This window comes from Dermacentor silvarum, chromosome 3, assembly GCF_013339745.2.
Source record: "Dermacentor silvarum isolate Dsil-2018 chromosome 3, BIME_Dsil_1.4, whole genome shotgun sequence".
Taxonomy (NCBI): domain Eukaryota; kingdom Metazoa; phylum Arthropoda; class Arachnida; order Ixodida; family Ixodidae; genus Dermacentor; species Dermacentor silvarum.
In genome coordinates, this window is record NC_051156.1 from 99,649,053 (window position 1) to 99,670,197 (window position 21,145).

General features: G+C 47.2%; 1 protein-coding gene across 7 annotated transcripts in view; it reads right to left on the bottom strand.

Annotated features, from left to right (window-relative positions):
- The window catches only part of LOC119445609 (ras-related protein Rab-34), a 77,902-nt gene that overhangs the window by 33,949 nt on the left and 22,808 nt on the right, over positions 1-21,145 (bottom strand). The window contains exons 4-9 of one of the 7 annotated variants that reach the window (XR_007465984.1): positions 18,064-18,165; positions 14,574-14,638; positions 13,924-14,060; positions 13,079-13,169; positions 10,606-10,725; positions 2,989-3,592 (exon numbers count right to left, since the gene is read on the bottom strand). Coding sequence is in view for 6 of the 7 variants with exons in the window: in XM_037709869.2 (XP_037565797.1) it covers positions 3,516-3,592; positions 10,606-10,725; positions 13,079-13,169; positions 13,924-14,060; positions 14,574-14,638; positions 18,064-18,165 (592 nt within the window). In the remaining variant the exon portion in view is untranslated. Of the gene's footprint in view, positions 1-990; positions 3,593-10,605; positions 10,726-13,078; positions 13,170-13,923; positions 14,061-14,573; positions 14,639-18,063; positions 18,166-21,145 lie in introns of those variants that run through there. The other 6 variants (XM_037709869.2, XM_049663457.1, XM_049663454.1 and 3 more) reach the window with 6 other exon arrangements.

The window sequence follows — 21,145 nt, forward strand, 5'->3', positions numbered from 1 at the left end:
GCCTCGGCAGATTTCGGGCAGCGTCAAATCAGATCATTAGGGCTTTCGAAGGGTGCGATAAGCACCCGTATAAAGCTTTACTGTATTTGATGTATGATTCGCCAGAATATCCATCAATAGAGAAATATTCATTTTTGTTTTACAGTGAAGCAGTATATGATTAGGATCCCAGGATTTCTTCGTCTTCGTCCACATATAACTCAACTAATCACAGCGGAAGACGCACACCACATGCACCGCTGGGTTCCTTGCAGCACTACCAGATGGCGCTTGCCTCAGCGCATCCGTTTCAGTGGCGGCGCCGGTCGTGCGGGGGAAATAAATAAAAATAACTAGAAAGCTCGCCTTCGCTCCTCTGCGGCAGCGGCGGTGGCATTGCATTATCCTCTCTACAATCTCCATAAGAATTACGCATACAAGACACACCCCAGCATTGGTTTCAATAAATAAAAGCACCAAACAACTGTCCATGATAGATGATGAGGCGCGTTCAAACAATGTGAAGCACGTAGCGCTTGCCGCAGGCGTTTCCCGGTAAAGGTTACGGCTGCATAAGCTGCCGTTGCCGGGAAGCGACAACTGTTGCATACGAAGAAGGGGGTGACGTCACTACACTTTCATACGCAAAAGAAGAACCAGCCTAGCAACTGCTTTCATTTGTATTCTGACAGCGCTGTGGAAAGGCCACGCATATAGAGCAGCATGAACTCGATGAGCGGCGACGGGAATAGCAACGTCAATATGCACAACGGCGCCGTGCTCAGGCTCGGCAGGACCCAGTTCAAGGCTACGTCACATCGGTCTATCGGGTCAGGCGATACCACAGCTTCGCTGGCCAACCAACTTCACAGCGTGGATTAGAGCCCTTTTTTGCGCTTTTTGCGCATACACCGTGTCCCTCTGCAGGAATCGTCTACGCATCACTTACGGCATGGTCGTTCCAGTGGTCAACAAGTTCAACGCGCTGATGAACAGACGCATGCACTCCGCTTTCATAGGGCATTTGCTGCTTTAATTGCGTCATAAAAAACGCCCGCCCATGTACACATCGCACTTGTCAATACAAAAACTTAAATCAAACTCTATACAATGTTTTTCTTTAACATACACAGCAATTAAGCTTCTTTCTCTCAAAGCACAGACGGTCATGAAAACAATACAAGAAGACGACACAAAATACAACAACGTGCGTTACATAACATCTCTCACCCTACGATCTTTGGTGCAATGCACGGGAGCCATGGCAAGAGAGCTTCGCATAACTCCTGTCGAAACTCGTGACTAGACAGGAACGCGTGTGCGTGCACTGTATCAGTGTACGCACAGATACAGTGGGTAATTTCCTTAAAGGGTAATCACTTAAGGTGATTATCCTTTCATCACTTAAGGGTAATTTTCTTAAAGCATTTGCACGCAAGCTGTCGAACGAGCACTTGCACATTGACACAGACCCTTTTCTACATGCAATCTATAGCAGCAGTCTGTATGCGGTTGAGTTCTTTTACTCTCAAGGCACACTAAACAACGCCGAGAGGATTACCGGGCTTCAATCAGCTGCTCTGGGAAAGGTCCCGTGTGGCACTGTGGCTATGCTTACGTGAACCCAATAAAGTGGGGTCGAGTCGGCTTGTCATCCCGTGAACCGGTCGTTGGGTTCATGCGAACATTCGCAGATCGAGTCGAACTATAGCGTTAGGGCGAATTCGGTCTACCTTCCTGCAACGAGTAGCTTGACTCACACAATGCGCTTGGCAAGATTTATTTAAACGTGGTAGGGTCGGGTTGAATCAACTAGACTTCTGAATCGACCCGCTAGCGTCGAGTCGATTTAAACGAAGTTAGTGCAAGGCAACTTTTGCAGCCACAGCGAGCTTCACTTGGTAAAAATTCCATGCTTCCCCGCTGGCATACTTTCCGTGAAGAGGCTTTGTCGTGATTTGCGAGACGCTACCGAGCACACAGTGCAGTAGGGCCCTTGCAAGCTATATCTTGCCTTTGCCTAAAGCCTATCTTACTCCCCTCAAAAACTTAAGCGTGCGTTTTTTTTTCGTCTTCCTTGAAAAGCGTCTTAACTGGACAATAGATTGCACGCGCGAATTGTTTGACTGCTGCTTCACTATAGCGCCGAACCGCCCTTCGAAAATAACAATTCGGAAAGGTTACCTGAGCGTTTCCGCTCGATGTGGGTGTGGAGCCTACGACTGTGGGTTGCTACGACGATTAAGATTCCGTGACCACGACGCCTGTCGTAGCCGAGGTCCTTGTTTTATATTTTGCAAGTAGCTACTTGCTTCAGTCAAGCTGAACTCGCCAACCGGCTTTCGCTCCGCCATTCTCAGGGCGACCGCTTCGATTCAGTACCCACTCCTTATAGCAGCAGGAAATTGCACGCTTCGAGCTGTGACGTCACGACTGAAGGCCGGCAACACATACACGTCTGAACACGGAACGCGCCTGGCATTCCATTATGACGTTGCACGCAGAGTGCGCAGGCGTCGGTTATTCTTGGTGCTGTACGACCTCTAGCCTTAATGTTAGAAATGTATCGCAAGCCAGTAATGTAGCACATCCACAGCACGTAGCACCACCGTGCACAACCAGCGTGCAGTGCGCGTGGCAGCGCATCCGTTACACGTCGAGTAGCAGGACACCACACTCTGCAAAATCTACAATATATTCATTAGTCATTACCGATCGAGCTTTCCGGTTCGAAGGTATGGGTATCCCATCTATAAGAAGCGCCGTAGCGGAGGGTTACCAATTAATTTCAATCTCCCGAGCTGGGATAACGTAACCATTCTATCACAATGCTATTCCTTTTCGCACTGCGTCAAGGGCCCGAGCAGCGCAAGGCCACACGTTATCACCGCGATCGGCCGGTGGTGAATTGTGGATAAAGGAACAGAGTTCATCAAGAAGAGTTCCTACACTATACCGGCCCTCATATATAGCTTGCACTGAAAATCACGGTATATACACAAGTGCCACCTGCCTCGGAATGCAGCCATCGCGTCCAGGAATGACACCTGCTTCTCCGCGCCATAGCAGCAGAACCTCACAGCAATAGAGTCAATGAGGTGAGTCGCTATCAAACCCCATCGCTTTAGGGTTAGCCCCCGCAAAAAGAAAGAAAAATGATCATGGCAAAGCCGCTCCCGTTCCTCCACACGGCCATCGTTTGGTGCACTTTTTTGTGAAAAAGAGGGGCAACAACACAGCCACTCGAGCAACGACGACACCAGTGTCCATGACACTTCCGGTCGTACACAGGAAGGCCCGCTTCCAGACCGGAAAGTCCCGTGAGGCGATGACGGCTCGCTGACTGTTCCGTATGCCACCGTGCCGCGTGACCACCGTGTCGTGACGCTATCGATTTTTTTTTTCTCGACGAAAGGCCCAGCGGCGCCAGCGGCTGCTGCAGCGATGTCTTCGCCGGACGCACAAGCGTGGGCCGTCGCCTGCGTCTCCTGCGCAGCAAGAGGGTTCGGTGGGCCTGCGTGCGTGCGTGTGGGCCTTCACTTCGTGGCGCACTTCTGGCCGCCGGAGCACTTGGGCGCCTTGATCTTCTTGCCGTTCTTCCGTTTCCGCAACCCTGCATCAATCGGCGCGAACTGTTCAGCGGCGGAATTTCCCGTACACCCAGCGAAACTTGGCCAAAAGAGATAGCCACTAGCACTTTATGCTTTAGCTTCGAGAGAAAGAGAGAGAGAAACATTTATTTTTATTACAAAGGGGCATCTTCCTCCGAAAAATCTGGCTGCAAAATCGGTCGGAGACGGTTTTGCTCACTTTCAATAAACGGATCCTAAGCTGGACGCAAATTAAAAATTGTAAATTTATTAGAGTTAATACGACAGTCCCAAACGAGCTCTAAAACTGGGGCATTTCTAGATAAAATTGTAAAAGTTGGCAGGTACGTTGAATGCTAAACCCAGCAGCCTGTTCCACAGCTCCACAAGCAACTGACAGGTAGACTTCGTATGTGGTCCGCCATGTTTAATTTTCCGTTCTACCGCTTTTGACAAGTTTGATAGTTCAACAAATAGAAGCACATCCGGCCTGCATCAAGAGTGCGTGGCACTCTTGAAGGCGGGACCCCGGCCGAAACGTCAGCAAAGTCCTTTTATCTTTTTCCTACGTGCTTCTATTTTTTGAACTACTTCGGTGCCGGCTCCTGCGATTCTTTACTTCACTGATATATATATATATATATATATATATATATATATATATATATATATATATATATATATATATAGACGCACTATTATTTTTTCTTTTGTCTTTATGTTTTACAAGTAAGCGTACATCAGCTCCCAACCGGTGAGCACCTTGACCGTTCCTAAAGCCTCGCAACGTACATGCGCTTCCCTTATCAGACCACTGCGGCACCAGAAGAGGCACAAACACCCTAACTTCTAGGAAGCCACGATCTCTTTGTTTACGTGCCATGCGAAAACGCGGCATTCTGTCAACGCAGGTGTAAATGATGGGGACGGTATGCTTACGGCGGAGCTTAGGCTCTCCGCGAGAGGGCGGCTGCTCGGTGACACGTCCGCTCCCGTCGGCTTCACTCTCACGAGTGAAGCCGACGGGAGCGGACGTGTCGAGTCGAGGTGCCATTTCAGCGCAGCAGGAGCAGCGTGCCAAAGAGATAAGTTTTGTTATTTTATATTTCACTTTTTGGTTTTTTTAGGAGGGTTAGCTTAGCCAAACAATCTTTATAAATTATTTTAATGCTTTCTCACTTTCTTGGTCTTCTCGCTTAGATAAAAGTAGGTAAAGAAACTTTTTTTTTCTTTTCCACATCTACGCCTTGTTAGTACGAGATGATGGTTGGTACTAGGGGGAACCCACGCGTGCGTTGTTCTGAGTGCGAGCGTTCCTACGCGCTGGAAGAAACGCGGTTTAAATCAGCACGCGAAGCGAATGGTGCAGATTTTATCTGTAGGATGTGTGTGCTAGGGTCGCGGCTAGACCGCCTAGAGCAAGACAAGGATAAGTTAGCTAAGCGGGTTGGAAAGCTAGAAAAGGAACTTCAAATCGAGCAGAAGCAGAGGAAGGAGGCAGAAGAAAAGCTAGCTAACGCAGAAATCCAGCTGAGCGCCACCATTCTGCAAAGCAATGATGAACGCATCGAGGCGAGCACCGCGAACGGAGCTGGCTCCGATGCGAGTGCAGAGACAGCCGAACCCGCCACGCCGGTCAGCAGTGGCGCAAACGTCAGTGATAGTCACGAAGGGGATACCACTGACGCGGCCGGGGAAGAAAACAAAGCCAAGGGCAAGAATAAGAAAGGAGGGGAGGGCATTGTGACTTCCGGGGCAGCTTTCGGCGGTGAGGGGGAAGGAAAGCGTCGAGTTGTCTTTGTTGGGGATTCCAACATGCGTAAAGTAGAACCGGCGATAGCAGAGAGGGTAGGGGCAGACGAACGAGTCCAGGTTAGCGCGCTTCCGGGAAAGCCGATTAGAGAGGTGATCGCGAAGGCCAAGGAACGCATGTGGGACACAATGGAGGAGAGACACCTAGTGGTGATAATGGGCGGAGTGATTGACGTACTGAACGGACGAGGAGCAGGAATCACAAAGCAAATAGCCAAAGGGGTCACCGACCTGCGGAATGTTTCAAAAGAAGTACAAATCGCGGTGTGCACGGTGCCAGAGGTTGAAAGGCAGGGTTATAAAATTGAAAGGGCAGTTCTTGCAGTAAACAGGGAAATTTGGACTCTAGCTAAAGCAATGAATTTTACGGTCATTGACATCAACCGTGAAGTGCACCGAGCAGGCCGCGAAGGCGCTTTTGTGCGTGACGGGATACATTTTAGTGAAAGTGTAGCAACACCGGTCGGAAATCGATTCGCGGCACGAGCTGTAGCTTTTTTAGGCGGGCCCCAGGCAATCAGGAAGCAGGATTAAGTATTGAACATAGCGAAACACCAGTAAAGGGCAGAATTAGGCGACCAGGAGTCAGGAAAAGACGCAGAAAGGATAAGAATAGAGAAGGTAAAATTTGCTACATTAACATGCAGGGTGGTCGTAAGCAGGAAAAATGGCTGGAAATTCAAACGCAACTGAATGATGAAGCGATTAGTGTGTACGCCTTGACCGAAACGCATCTACGAGATTTGGAGCAGCCGCCTGTTATTGACAACTTTGTATGGGAAGGGTGCAACAGAATGACCGGGTCAAGGAAAGGCGGAGGCGTAGGCGTACTAATTAGGCGAGGTCTGAAGTGGCGAAGGGTAAACGAGACATGTAAAGAGCATTTATGGATTAGTGGTACATGGCAAGGTAAAAAGACGTGGCTGGGAGTAGCTTACCTGTGGACAGGAAGTGATAGCAGGGAAAAAAATAAGGAATTGGTCGATTGCATTAGAAGCGATATTAATGAGTTCAGTAACTCGGGCCAGGTGATATTAGTGGGAGATATGAACGCGCACATGGACGATTTAGACGGATATACTGATTACAACGGCTCTCTAGTGCTGGATTTGTGTGATGAACAGAACCTTATAGTAGTTAACAGGGAGAATAAGTGTCATGGACAGGTAACGTGGCAATGCGGAAACAGGCAGTCATGTATCGACTACGCCTTAGTCTCAGAAATGGTCTACGAACAACTGGACCACATGATAATAGACGAAAATGGAAAAAATAGCCTGGGAAGCGATCATAGACGTTTAGCATTAAAGTTTGGGAGAGATACCAGCGCAGAACATGAACCAATAGCCTCAGAGTTTTTAAAAATGAATGACGAGCAAATAACAGAGATCGCAAACAACATAGAGAAGAAAATTGAGGCTTTTCCTACAGCAGTCTGGGAATATAAGGAACTGGTGGAGGTTATGCAGCATGAAATAAGGCGGACACGGCAATACAATTGTTGGATTGGAAAGAGGAAACCACGTAAGTGGTGGAACAAGGAAATTAAACAAGCTATAGAAGAGCGTAAAGAGGCATCTAGGGTTCATCGAGAAGCCAAAAAGTTGGGATTACAAGAAGAAGAGGTGCTCCTTAGATGGAATACATACCGAGAAAAGAAAAGGGTTGCGAGTGAGCTCGTGCAAGAGAAAATTAAATGCGCAAGTGAACGTTGGGTGCATAACATTCACAAAAGAGACAAAGGCGCCCCAAAAAGATTCTGGAACCATATAAAAGCACTCGGAGCTCCAACTAGAAACTCGCAAACGGCTATAAGGGATGAAGACGGTAACATCTATGAAGGCGATGATGCGCTGCGGTACATCACAGACGTTATCAGGCATAACTTCGGTATGAGAAAAAGCGTAGTTCAGACAACAGATCCCGCAACAACAGAGAGGCCTGAGAGATCAAAATTCAGCATAGAAAGCTTTTATTGGAAAAAGGCAGCAGAAAATGTCCCTAACAACACGGCAGCAGGACCCGATGAAATCCCAATACAGCTAATCAAAAACCTCGGTCCGAAAAGCAAGGCACTGCTGACTAATGCCATAGAGCAAGTGATTAGAACAAAGAATATTCCCGTTGGATGGCGTGAAAGCAAGATGAATCTTATCTACAAAGGCAAAGGAGATAAGGATAAGACGAGCTCGTACAGGCCAGTTACAGTAACGTCGGTGATATATAGAATGGCAATGCAAGCCATAAAATTAGAACTGTCGAAGTGGGTGGAGGAAAACGGTGTATTGGGGGAACTACAGAATGGGTTCAGGCCAGGCAGACGCTTAGAAGACAATATGTTTGTACTAACTCAGTGCATAGAGATTTCAGTAGCTCAGAAAAGACCTTTATGGATAGCATTTCTAGATATTAAAGGAGCTTATGACAACGTAGACAGGGAATTGTTGTGGGATATTCTTCAATACGAAGGCATGGATGACGATTTCGTGGAGCTGCTGAGGGAGATATATCGAGACAACCAAGTACAAGTGGCATGGGAAGGCCGAAAAGGAAATGAAATGGTGGGAATTCACCAAGGATTGAAGCAAGGATGCCCTCTGTCACCATTGTTGTTCACGCTTTACGTCAAGGGCATAGAAAGACGACTGGAAAACAGCGAATTAGGTTTTGATTTATCCTACATGCGTAATGGACAAATGGTGCAACAGAAGATCCCTGGACTGATGTACGCAGACGACATTGTGCTACTAGCGGACAATAAAAAAGATTTACAGATACTTGCGAATATCTGTGGGAACGCAGCGACAAATCTAGGCCTTAAGTTTAGCACAGAGAAATCAGGGATTATGATCTTTAATGAGCACACGAGTAACTTCGTGGTGTCAATTCAACAGCAAGTAATACCCATAGTGAAGCAATATAAGTACCTCGGCGTACACATAAACGAAGGAAAGAATTACTCAAGCAACCACCAAGATAATCTGAAAATAAAGGGGAAGCGGAATGCAGCATTAATGAAACACAGAGCACTGTGGGGCCACAATAAGTATGAGGTGGTGCGTGGAATCTGGAAAGGAGTAATGGTGCCAGCGCTAACATTCGCAAATGCCATTATATGCTTAAAATCGGATATATTGGCGGGTTTGGAAGTTAACCAAAGATCAGTAGGCCGGTTGGCTTTGGGAGCACACGGTAATACGACAAATGAGGCAGTGCATGGAGACATGGGTTGGGCCTCTTTTGAAGTCAGAGAAGCACAAAGCAAAATTAGTTTTGAAGAAAGGCTCAGGAATATGGATGAAAATAAATGGGCGGCTAAAGTGCACAAGTATCTCTACATGAAAAGCGTGGACACAGAATGGAGGAAGAGGTCAAGGAAGTTGGCAACCAAGTACAGGATAATCGAAACTGTAAATAGACAACCAGGGGTCATCAGAAAGAAAGTGAGAGAAATAGAGACCGTGAATTGGATGCAAAGAATGGAAACGAAAAGGACAATGGAGATTTACAAGAATGAGAAGAAAGAAATTAGAAGGGAAAATCTGTACGATAACACAAAGGGCAGTGCCTTGCTATTTGAGGCCCGAGCCGGTTGCCTAAGGACGAAAACATATCGGAACAAATATTCGGAATTAGATGAGACATGTGTATGCTGCAGTAGAGATCCAGAGACCACTCAGCACATCCTAATGGAATGCGACGGGATCCACCCAGCGAGAACCGTAGGTAACGTGCAACTCCCAGAAGCGCTTGGGTTTAAAGTGGAGGGAAACATAAACAGATCAGCCGTAGAGATCAGCAAGAGACGATTGGAGTACTGGTGGAAAAAAAGTAGGGAAAAGATGGATGCGACCTGATCTCTTAAAATCATAGGCAGCGGTACAAGGTAAATTTTTGAAAAAGAAAAATAATGATAGGTATACAAAAATGCAAGATAAAGAACATGTATAGTATACCTGATTAAATCAAGCAGGCTAGGTGACTATTTGTCGCCGCCCCGTTTCAAAGGGGATGCCAATAAATCATCATCATCATCATCATCCGCATGGACTGCGTTATTTCTTTCCCATTTCTTGCATAGAGATACAAATGCAGATGACTGTGCGAATGTGTACTTATGTCGTGAGGATCGTCAAGAGAAAGGCGGCCCCTTGTTCACTAGTGCTCCTTTATCTATTTTTTTTTACCCCCTCGGCACCAACGCGGCGAACGGGCGGCGGGCGCCTAGGAAAGCTTGCTCGCTCGACGAACACTCTTTCCCCATAGCGCATGGCGCACCCGCAGTGCACTGTGGGATTGCCTGAAAAAACAAGATTTATTCGTAAAGCTTTTTGTTCCTAAAGCTCTTTGCTTTTGACTAGCCGCTTTCGCTAATATATATTCGACATAACTATTGGCTGGCACATTCTCTTACGAAGAGTTCTGGCGTAAGAACCTTTAGTGAATACAGAGCACACTTTTTATGGCGGAAAAGAGCGACAAAACGCAAGTACAAAAACACATTCAGAGCAGAAAAAATAAAGACAGCATAGGTCATCGAGCACTATTATCAATGCATATTCTTCCTATTAAGCGCGGGGCTTGAGTTCGTTGAAATACATCATGGCCCTTATTCACAGAAATATTCATACACTCGAAGTGTTCGTAAGAGCACGTGACAGCTAATCTTGATGTTTAACATATTATTACCGAAGGGGGTCGGTCAATGGCAAACAGTTCCTACGAACGTAACGCTTTGTCAGTTGGGCCCCAGCTATCGTCTGTCAGGGCAGTGGACTCAGTGTTCAAACGACCACTCAGGCAACGGACTTGAGTTCTCGACAATAGTTGGCACGCTATGCTTTTTTTTTTTCTAGAGCACGTGATCAATTCAAACTATTCTTTCCTATCGCTATTTCGTTTCCCCACTACAAGGTAGCCAACTAGACAAACCAATTAAACTCTCTGCCTTTCTTTCGTTCATTCATTTTCCTCTCTCCCAGCCTTTTAGATGGTTGCCGAGCAAGCTCCTACTGGAAATGCGCCGATAACGCTGCTGTAGGGATAATTCTGTATAATTATAATCACCAACTGAGCTAAAGCTTATTGTCAGTTGGATCGCACTGCTGTACCCAAACGCGTACATCAACTCCTGCAGTATCGAGGGAGTCCGCGGAATCGAGGGAGTCCGCGTTGGTCGTGTATACAGGACAGACAAGAGCGCACGTGTAGTGCGTGCACTCACGGACGAAGTTGTTGCTGACGGCCTTCTCTGGCGACTGCTGCCTCTCCTGGAGCTCCCTGGTCAGACACTGGACAAACGCCAGGGCGGCCACCCGGAAGAACAACTGCTGCACGTTCTCGCCTGCGCCACGAGAAACATGCAGCCTTTCTTAAAAGAAACTAAGTAAAGACGGGTCAAACGTAGTCCAACAAGGAATCTAACCGCAGCCAACTAAGGCTGGTTGGTCGGTAATTCGTGGGCTAGTTCATTAAGTATGGTGAGCGCCGGTGGCGTATGTTATCACTTTTTTTTTCTATCCCTATCTGTCCTGAGCCACAGGCCGAAGAAAAGCAAAGAAGCACAAACTTCGCCGAGTACGCGTTTGTGTAGGCTAACATATCCAACTCTCATTGAGGTTCTTCTCTCTCTCTCTCTCCTTGCTGATTCGTGTTGCCCCTGCGGAACTTCTGCCATCGGAAAGCTAGGAAGGCTGATGAGGAGAGTTCGACTCCCTCCGCGGAGTTTTCTAGCGATTCCCAAGCAACACGAGGCCGACCGTACAACTCGCATTCAGCTGCATTCATGCGCATGGTTACTTCGTTTTCAAGGTTGTATGTGTACTAGAGCGCGAGCAACGACGATGGCGAGCACAGTGATGAATACACATGAAGTGATTCGGTTTCAAACGTGCCATGCAAAGACACCCTGAAATGAGAGCAACAAAACACTCCTCGTGGTAATTCACATCACTGTGGTCGTCTGCTGAGAGTAAGGTCACGGGTTCGATTGCAGACCACGGCGACCCCACTCCTAGGGGCGCGCCATGCGACCACCCATTGGTTCACCAAGCTACTGTGCATGTGCACACTAAAGAACCCCAGGTGGTCAAAATGAATTGAGGAATTTTCATTACGGCGTTAACTCCGGCGGCTGCGGCTTATGGCTTACACCAAAATTGGCTCGAAATTTCCATTGCCAAGCCTTGCATGGTGAAATGGGTGACGTCGGAATCACCCTTGCTTCCCCATTAGATTCTATGGCAGTCGGGCCTGGTAGCATGACGTCATGGATCGGTGTGCACAGGCCTTATTCTATCTAGGTGGTGTTGGTATGACGCGGCCGCGCGGGCCCTAACTTGAAAGCGATCTGCGATGAGTACAGTCTAGCTGCACCGAGTGCTGATAGATTCGCGTGCGCTGTCTTCTCGCCGCTTAGTTCGCGTTGAATCGAGTGGCAGCACGAAGGTCAATGAGCACGCGAGCGTATAGGTAGTTTCTCCGCTCTGCAGTGGGTTGTCACCCCAGTCCAGTAGCCCAGCGGCCTTAGCCGCCCTTCTGGCTCATTTGACCACGTTGAGCGTGTCCGTCGAGTCGGAACTGGACGGCGCTGCCTCCCATTGCCGTGTCGTGGGGTATGTTATGGGTTTGAGCTCTGGTGTGCTTGCGCAAGCCTCGTGTGGTAAAGCGATGCGCATTGATCGCAGTGTGGGTATTTATAGGAATACAGCGCAGGGTGCATGACGTGGTAGAGACTCCAGTGTGGATATGTATTTCTTTAGAGTTTCCGCCATACTACGGCTTCCTCTCGCGTGACGGCGGTATGAGGCAGGTAGTAGTGTTATTCGTGAAAGACGATACTGTTGTAGGAGGCCTGGGCGCACTGCAGTGCTCCATTATCCCGAAATAACGTCACTTTACTGCGGGAGAAAAAAACCATAGCTTCACCTGAAAAAAATAAGCCAGAAGCTAACAATCCTACCTTTCTACGTATGCGATGGCATACTGAGTACACTCAGCACACTATGATGTGATGCACACGTGATGTACACGCATGCATCACGGATGGCCTTGAACAGTCTCGTTCATCAGAGTGACGCTTATATGCCTCATATCTCTGACAGACTCGCGATTCCGTGCAGACCGGAACGCACTCGCTAGCGCTCAACATACCTCGAGTTTTCTATTAGATACCTCCGAACTAGGTGAAGTATGCATGTAATGCTACCGCATTAAAACCGATAGCACTCGCCAGCATTCTCGTATACGCCAACCAAATGCCTTCCTGCGACCGGGCTAGTTTCGTTGCCGTTACTCAGGCTGAAAGGCCTCACCGCTATAGTATGCGTAAAGACCACCTTGCGTGCATGAAGGGGAATAAACATTCAGCTAAGTTTGTGAAGAAGTAGCTCGTCTTTTTTCTGCTCACTTTATCGGGGCTGTTGGCGACAGAATATTTCCAAACCTAAATGCAGGAGCCTATACGCAAGCAAATTTTTTGTCGTAATTCTCGAAGCCGTTTACGTAGACATTCAACGCGTGTTCCGACATGCGAAAGTCCACACTACTATTGACATTTCAATGAAATTGTGGTATTTTGTCGTCCCGAAACTACCCAGTGGTTTACGAGGGACGCCGTGAAAGTGGAGAGCTTCGGAATAATTTTGACCATCTGGGGTTTTGTTGCTTTGCGCAATGCTTCCGGTAAGAAAACTCACCTGTCTTTGCGGAGACCGACCAATACTCGGCGTCTAGTCTGCGCGCGATCTTGGTGGCGTCTGCTTCCATGCCATCCAGACAGCCATCGTTCTGGGAAAGAAAAGGAATTGCGGAACTGGATTAGTGCAAGCGATGATATACGGTACACTTCTCTCGCTCTCGATATCATGAAAAGAAGTGGATAAAGAGCAAAGAATTGAATGCCTTGAAACGAGTCATATAATTAATGTCCAACGGAATTGGTTGATCTCGTTCGTCCGATTGACCTTCACTTCGTACACTGTAGCATGAAGCGCTCTCTGTCTGCTTGTACGGCCGTACTGCAGCAATTTGAAATACTCAAAAAAGTAATGGGTGCTACTCTTAGTAAGACAAGTCTTATACAGCGGATCGGACGCCGAATCAAACCATGCCTTCCCTGATTTACAGCAGAAGAAGAAGTGATTCAGTACGGAAGCATTCGGCAAAGGACGCTGAAACGACGGCTGTCAGCTCCATAATAACATTGATCCGTAGTTTATGTCAAGTTCAGATACGCTCACGCACGAAATAGTGATTTGGCCCCAGGCAACACACACTACAACCGGTTATGAATACCTGCGTCAGATCCTGACTCAGGAGGCAAATTCCCAATACTTTTTTTAAAGGCTGCTTTTCGTTGACGACATGTCCAGCATCATGATTGCTTGAATTTTCCATTACGAATAATTATAGCGTAAAAGCTTTTGTTCGGAATACGGCCCCACGTATTTCCCTTGAGCTACTTCCACAACAGGAGTTCCCGTCCTCCCTGTCTTAGCAACGACTATCCAGACCCCAAGTCGTGGCTGCGTGTTCACCGTACCAGGAGGTCCTTCTTGGTGCCCACGAGGAATCGCAGGGGCTCGTGTCCCGTCCCGGTGCTCTCCAGGGTCTCCTCCAGCCACTGGGGCGTGTTGTACAGGCTGGCCGCCAGGGACAAGTCGAACACCAAGATCACCACTGCGAGGCATACGCGCATGGTACAAACAAAGTACAGATCGCGTGATGTACACTGCGTGCGCTTAGCTTGCTCTAACCGTTTTAGCTAAAGGCATCGAAAAGAAAGACAGGAGCACAGCGCTAAACCTAAGGACAGTGTTTGCTGTCTGGCTAGCTTCTTGTAAGTTGTAATTTTTCGCGCAGTTAGCAATGTACATGCGAACCTCAAAGATAACCCGATCGCCCGCTCCTATGCACCGGTCGGTTTGCCCGAATAAAACGAGACAGTCATAATTTGATAGTAAACGATTGTCAGTCAACAGGTGACCAACCTCTCGCGAAGTTGAACTTTAAAGTTCTGAAAGTGAATGCAACAGTAAACAAAGTCTGAAACATAACCCAAGTGTTAAAACGGGACACCGTAAAAGTGGCACGAAGGGAGAGCTGGTTCAAGCTGCACCCCGTCAGGGGGGCTTTCCAGTAGACCAGCAAGATAGTTGATCTAGTTACCCCGAAGTAATATGTAGTACGCACCCTGAGCTCCCCGGTAGTACGCAGAAGTGATGCTCCTGAAACGCTCCTGGCCCGCCGTGTCCCAGCTTCGTGCAAAGGGGAGAAGAAGGTGGAAAGTGAGAGATATGCGGAAGGTGAAAGGAAAGACAAATTTGGGTATACCGGTTTCTGACACACGCTGTGACATAAAACGTCAACACTGCATACTCGACAGCTTAGAGGTAAGTTTTAGCGTATTTAACCACTGTGCCATTTGTGCTTTCCTACCAAACCAAACTATTCATACCAAACCAAACCATTCATACCAAACCAAACCAGTCGTACCAAGCCACAGAAATGTTCATTTGTGGTTTGGTATGACTGATAATACGGGAAAAAATATGGAATATGGTAGTCGCCTGATAACATGAAAAAAAAAACGACACTAGCACGGTATTAAGCAATCTGAGAAAAAATTGGAAGTGACAATAGAATGTTATCGTACCGAGGTGCTTGCGATGTTAGAATCAGCTGTATCACGCTCGCATATTGTCAGATCACGTGGACGTACAGTAGTAACGATGATAACACCTTAATGCCAAGCTTTTGATGCTAAGAGCTCAATGTTTCCATGCACTTCCCGTGTGAGATGGAAAAAGTTCCGGTCACATTCCGCGTTATTTCCTTCCTGTGTCTTTTGTAACAACCCATTTTAGTCGAGAAAAAAAGGAAGGAGTTTGACAGCTTCTGTACGTACAGGCAGCGCATACCCAACAGGGGACTGTGAAGAACAGCCCTGGTGTATAAAGCAAACAGCTGAAAATAGATGACTTATTTAGCAAAGAAAGCGTTTATTTGAAAAATAAATGGCTTTTTGCGCCGATCTATCTCTCCTCCCTTTTAGGGAGCTGTAAAGAACGGATCCAGTTTTCGGCGCTTCTTAAAAAGCCACAAATAATAACCATCATCCCAGATATTACCTAACATTTTAAAATCTTTCACGTATTTGAGCAGGATGCTGCTTGTTCAAATACATGTAAAACGCAGAAACTCTTTTATAAAACAACCCCTGGACCAATTTCAATTAATTTTGTTGTATTTGAAAGAAAATGTAAAATACTACTCCCTGTATCAAGCTAAATCGTTGCTTAGGGCCAGGTATGTTTTAGAACAATTGCCAAAAATTGGTTTGCTCCAACAAAACAGAAGCACGCGGCTTACAATTCTGTAACTATGCACCAAAAACAGATCAAAAAGTTCTGTAAAGTGCATTCGTTAGAGCATCTAAAGCGGACAAACTTGATACCTATATCAAGTTAAAGCCTGAATTAATTTATTACAATGTTTACGACTGTTTCGCAGAAGTTCTACTCGCATAATAATCATATATTTCATAGTGACGTGTAATACATAAATTAAGTCCGCTTTAGATGCATTATCAGGTGCAGTTCAGTAACAGAGCTGCAAACGTGATAGTGCTTCTTCTTAAAATTTTGCTATCTTCAACATATTTTTTCTTTTTATTCGCCGGCCTCAATCCTATTTCCGCTTGCAACAGTCACTATATTTTAAATTTTTCTGTTAATTGCCACCAACCTTATCATATTTGGTGTAGTGTTTGCCGAGAAAAACGATTTCTTCATTCCCATGTATTTAGATGTGAGCAGCCGAGCTTCCTTTTTATCAGAGCAATTTATTGCATAACTCCCATTTCCTTGCAGCTACTCACTCCTGCCATGTTTTGTAACTGAGATTCAAATAGATAAGAAAGAAGTAAATTGTTAAGCCGCAAGTCTACGACTCATGAAGAACGCGCAAGCTTTTTTATTTGCCTTTGTATTTCTTCTTGCCCATTAAAGTTATTGATCTAGTTATTGTTCTTTTCTGGCCACCCGATTGTTCACCTGTCCTATGTAGTTGGTGCCTGCCATAGCTGAGGGCCACAACAACCATTGTCACCCTCAACATGATCAAAAGTGAACATCCTACCTGTTAAATCATTTATACGAATTCTCTATATTATCCTGATAACGACCAGTAGCACTTTGAGTACGCTTAGTACAACGTCACGGGCGTTGGGGGGACGGTGTCTCCTCTCATAACCCGTAAGCTGCTGTCGAACACTAAACACCATATCTTTCTTTATGCAAAGAGGAAATATAATCGTCATTTTGGCGTAATCAGTTAACCGAAGGCAACCGTTTTAAGCAGCACGCAAAAAGACGTGACGCGAGTGCACTGACGGCGTCCGTTTCTACGGATGCCTCAAAAATAAGTTGAGGCTTTAGCGACATTCTTTAATTCATTTGATTACCTTTCACTAGATACGAATTCATTTACATAGAGGCTACCTTTGTCCGTGTGTCCCATCGCGTGACTGGACGACGATTACGCGGTTGCCCGACCGTGCCACAGTCGACAAGTCCGCGGCAGACAGCGTCTGGAGGAATGACTCATACTCACTCAGCTATAGCAACATCTCGCGCGGCGGTTTGTTACTGCTTTTGATTCCATCTAACGCGTGAACAACCCTAAAGCAAAAAAAAGACATCTAAATCTAAATAATTTAATCTTTGCAGCACACCTGTCCACGCGCACCTGATTCACAATTTGCGTGCGTCATGCGCAGTGTGCACAGACGGGCGACGACGCGAGTCGGAATGTCCGGCTTCCGGAAGGAAAGCAAAAAATTTTCGAGCCTGGCTTTCCGCGAACCGCTCGCTGGCCGACATGGCTGGCGCTGCAGACTCGACGCTGAGACGGCGGGATGTTTTGCGAGGGCTGCGATCGCCATGGCAGTGGTGGCGGAGTATATGGATGAGCTCACGGATGAACCGTTCTTCTGTGGTCGTCGTTTTCCCTTAAGCCGATGTCATATTCGTATAGGCGTCGCCATTGCATGTACAGCCCGTGAAAGAGACCATATACTTAAGCTCGCTGCGCTTCAATAAGGCCCCTAGGCGATTTCTGAGCTTTCATTTCGCTATCGCCGCACATTGCTCGCCTATAGTCGAAAGCGTTGAAGCGGAGCTTTGTTCCCTAAGAAGCTCGATCCTGATAGAAGGAATCGCCGAAGAACCTTATCGAACGGCCCTGACAACGTCACGCGAGAGGCGGCTATGTACTCCAGTTTCCACGCATAAAGTACCCATGTAGTTCCATGTAGTACAATCAAATAGCTGCTGCATTGACAATATTGCAGGCACAGTTGGCTGTGCATCCAAGTGGAGGAGCATCGTATAACATAGGGACTACTGATCTCGTCATGAAATGTGCGCATGCCACAGCGGGCCAAACCAAGTGCCGAGTAACGACTACCCGTTTCTATACCGTAAAAAGCAATTCCTTTAAAAGGGACACTCAACAATTCCAGCAAAGTACTACCAGTACGCGTTGCTTAGGCAAAGTTTGATGCTGCTCTGCGTCAAGCAGAAGACTGCTTTGGCCACAGCCATACATCTGTATAGACTCCTCATCTCAAGTGGTGTCCTCGGACATTAACACAGGGCGTTATCTCGGGCATCCCACTCACATCTGCAGGCTGAATGGAACTTGGAGGATGCTGAACTTCTCCACCTCGAAGTCCACGCCGATGGTCGCCTTGTAGTTGGCATCGTAGGCCTCGTGGCAGAACCTGCGTAGCGCGCGCGTAGTCCCGAGTTAGCGCATGCCTTGTAAAAAACAGTCGCGCATGTGTGAATGCGACGCACCGTGATCAGTCGAGAACGCATGGCATTTAAAGCGATGAGTCACATTTGACAGACCACCTTATTCAGTGACTTCACAGAGAAGAGGTGTCTATACGCCGTCTCATACCGTGCACTGGAAACAAATTACAAGCTGGTTTCGATGAAGAAGCAACTCTTCCCTAATCGTCTTAGGCTTCTTACAGCAAAATTTTAGAAAATATATATTCATAAACGCAGCACACGTCGCATATCGCTGCGCCTTTCAATCGAACAGACTTCAGTATGAGTGAAGTTGTCCATACGAAAACAAAATCGCATGGGCAACTCGTGGACTCATCAAGTCGCACATTTCGGCGACTAATGTATTCACATTTGATGAAAAGAGTCCATCGACTAGTCTGTGCATGACTGTACGGACGGAACCAAACTCATTTATGCTATTTGCGGAAGGCAAGACGGTACTCGTAAATGGCCTATCGTTACATTATATTGACGGTGAAGAGCAAAGGCACTATCAAGAATATGAGTCAGTAATCCAACCCTTTAATGAGCGAACTTGAACCGAAAAAAAAAGCCAAGCAACACGGAAATCACAATTGAATGACGACGGCCTTGCTTCGCCGTTGGGTGCCAGAGCCTGCGTAGCAAAACGCCCCATGTGACCTTGAATTGTCGCGTAGCAGACGACACAGCGGTGGCCCCGTATTTCCTGGTGTCACAGAGTCCATGCCAAAATGGCAGCCGCTGTCGGTGAGAAGGGACTTAAAGGTAACGATTTCAAATCAAAATTTGTAGGTTAGAAAATGCGTAGTAGATAATTACTGTGTAGATAAAAAGAACCCGCGTTTCCATCACAGAACTTGCACAGTTCATCGACACTACAGTGGCCACAGTGCAGAGACTGCAACGAGCTGGGCCAAGGCTCACTGGACCACTCTGCGTAGCCCCCCTCTCCCCCCCTCACCCTCCTCCGCTGCCCCACTCCCCGCTTGTAGTTTTCGTCGCAGCGGCAGTCCGTACGGAGGCAAATAGGAGAGAAATTGTGCAAATTTAACACACCTTTGGGGATCTACATGAAGCTGTTTATTAAATGATATAAAACTGTTCATCGGCCAAACATTTTGCAGCATAGCGATCCCGTACGTGCCCTACAAACGAGCAAGACGCGGAAGCCCTCACCACGCGACCCACGTGATCCACGCAACTGTGGCTTACACGGTGTCCGGGATCCGCCCACTTTTCGTCACGCTTTCATCAGTTATACTATCGCACCATGTCCGAGGCCGGCCCACTTTACTCGGCAAGAAGCCGACCGAGGAAACGCCCTTACGCCGGGAAACAAGGATGAGCAAGCTTCGATTTAATAAAGGAATTGTGTGCTTGAAGACGTGTACTATTTGTTGGTTGCACTGTGGATATTTAGCAACTGTTTCTTCTTTCACTGCGTAATTTCGTAGAGAACACAGCCGACCACTGTCACATTGGTAGGGGCAGTACAGATGGGGATGCATTACGCCTATTGCGTATTTGCGTTATATGAGTGCTGTCTTGCATGTGACTTAATCGGCAAGACAGCTGAGCAGCAGCACTAGCCAAGGTCAGCAAAGTACGCCCAGAAAGCATTTATTGCGTATAGCATTCTATTCATGCGAATATTAATGCGAATAGCATCCTTGGCATTGTCAAACCAGTTGTATTTCCGGCTATCTAGCTGTCCAACCGAACACCAACTTGAGTCAGTGGTAATGTGCCGCTGAGTATGGTGCCGCTCTCGAATGAACTTCTTTGACGCCAACTTCGGTCACTGCGTATGTGGCAACGTTTTCGGTTGCCACCACTTGAAACGCTGAATTCTTCTTGCACCCGCCCCGACTGGAAGCAACCACTATACGACCCACCGCCAAACACCTGATTCGGGAAATGTCTGGCATACGAGGTGGTACGTCGCAAGCAGCTTCGCCAGGAAGACATAGCGAGCTACGAGGCGTGGATTCAAAGGTATAGGCGGTCTAGAGGACCGTCGCGATGCAGCTTGTTCTGGCTTTTGCCTGGGAATCCGGGCTTCTACACCGGTTGCAGATCCTGCTCCTCGCATCGCGCCTTGTGCTCTCGACACCTTTTTTTTTTTCCTTCCCCATTACTGGTTTTAGGCTAAAGAGCCACCCAATAAATAAAACATCTAATCAATCAATCAATAAGGCAAATTATACTCTCCTGCTGCATTCGACGCGGAACTGGCCTAACAGCGCGCCTGTTACCTTCGTACGGCGCTTGAATAGTCACGCGCATTGAGATATTTAGTTTTCTTCTCTTTTTTATAAAACCGTGGAAATTGGCATATAACGTTTCTGGGCGCTTCTGTAGTCGCAATAACATCTTCGCTATAAAGGCTACCGTTCTGAAGGATTATCGAAAAGACTTCGCCGAAACTATCATGCCAGCTACAGCTCACGCAGATTGTTGTTGTGCAGATTTTTGTTATTGTTGTTCTCCTGAATAATGCGGCGATTGCCTTGGGTGTCCTTCATTTTCTTCCTTTGTTTGTGCAGCGCTTTTCGACACCTGAATAGCGTCCGAGCAACATCCGACGCGCTTTAGTTATGTCGGGACGCCTGACACACCAACGCAGGCTGACGGTGTCTATCTATGTGATAGGCGCGCAAACGGCCACACACACGCAGATAGACCGCCACACACAAAGCGCGCGTGTGGGTGTGTGTCGGCATATCTGCGTGTAGTCGCCTTCGAGCCTAGCTATCACATACAGATATGCAAAACCAACATGTCCATGTCTGCATGCTAATGACGGTGTCTAATAGCAGCGAACGTGCGCTCTAACGGGACGTGTCTACTCATTCCCTGCATTAAGAAAATAAACATGAATGCATGAATTAATGAATTAATTAATTCGTGATCGAACCACCG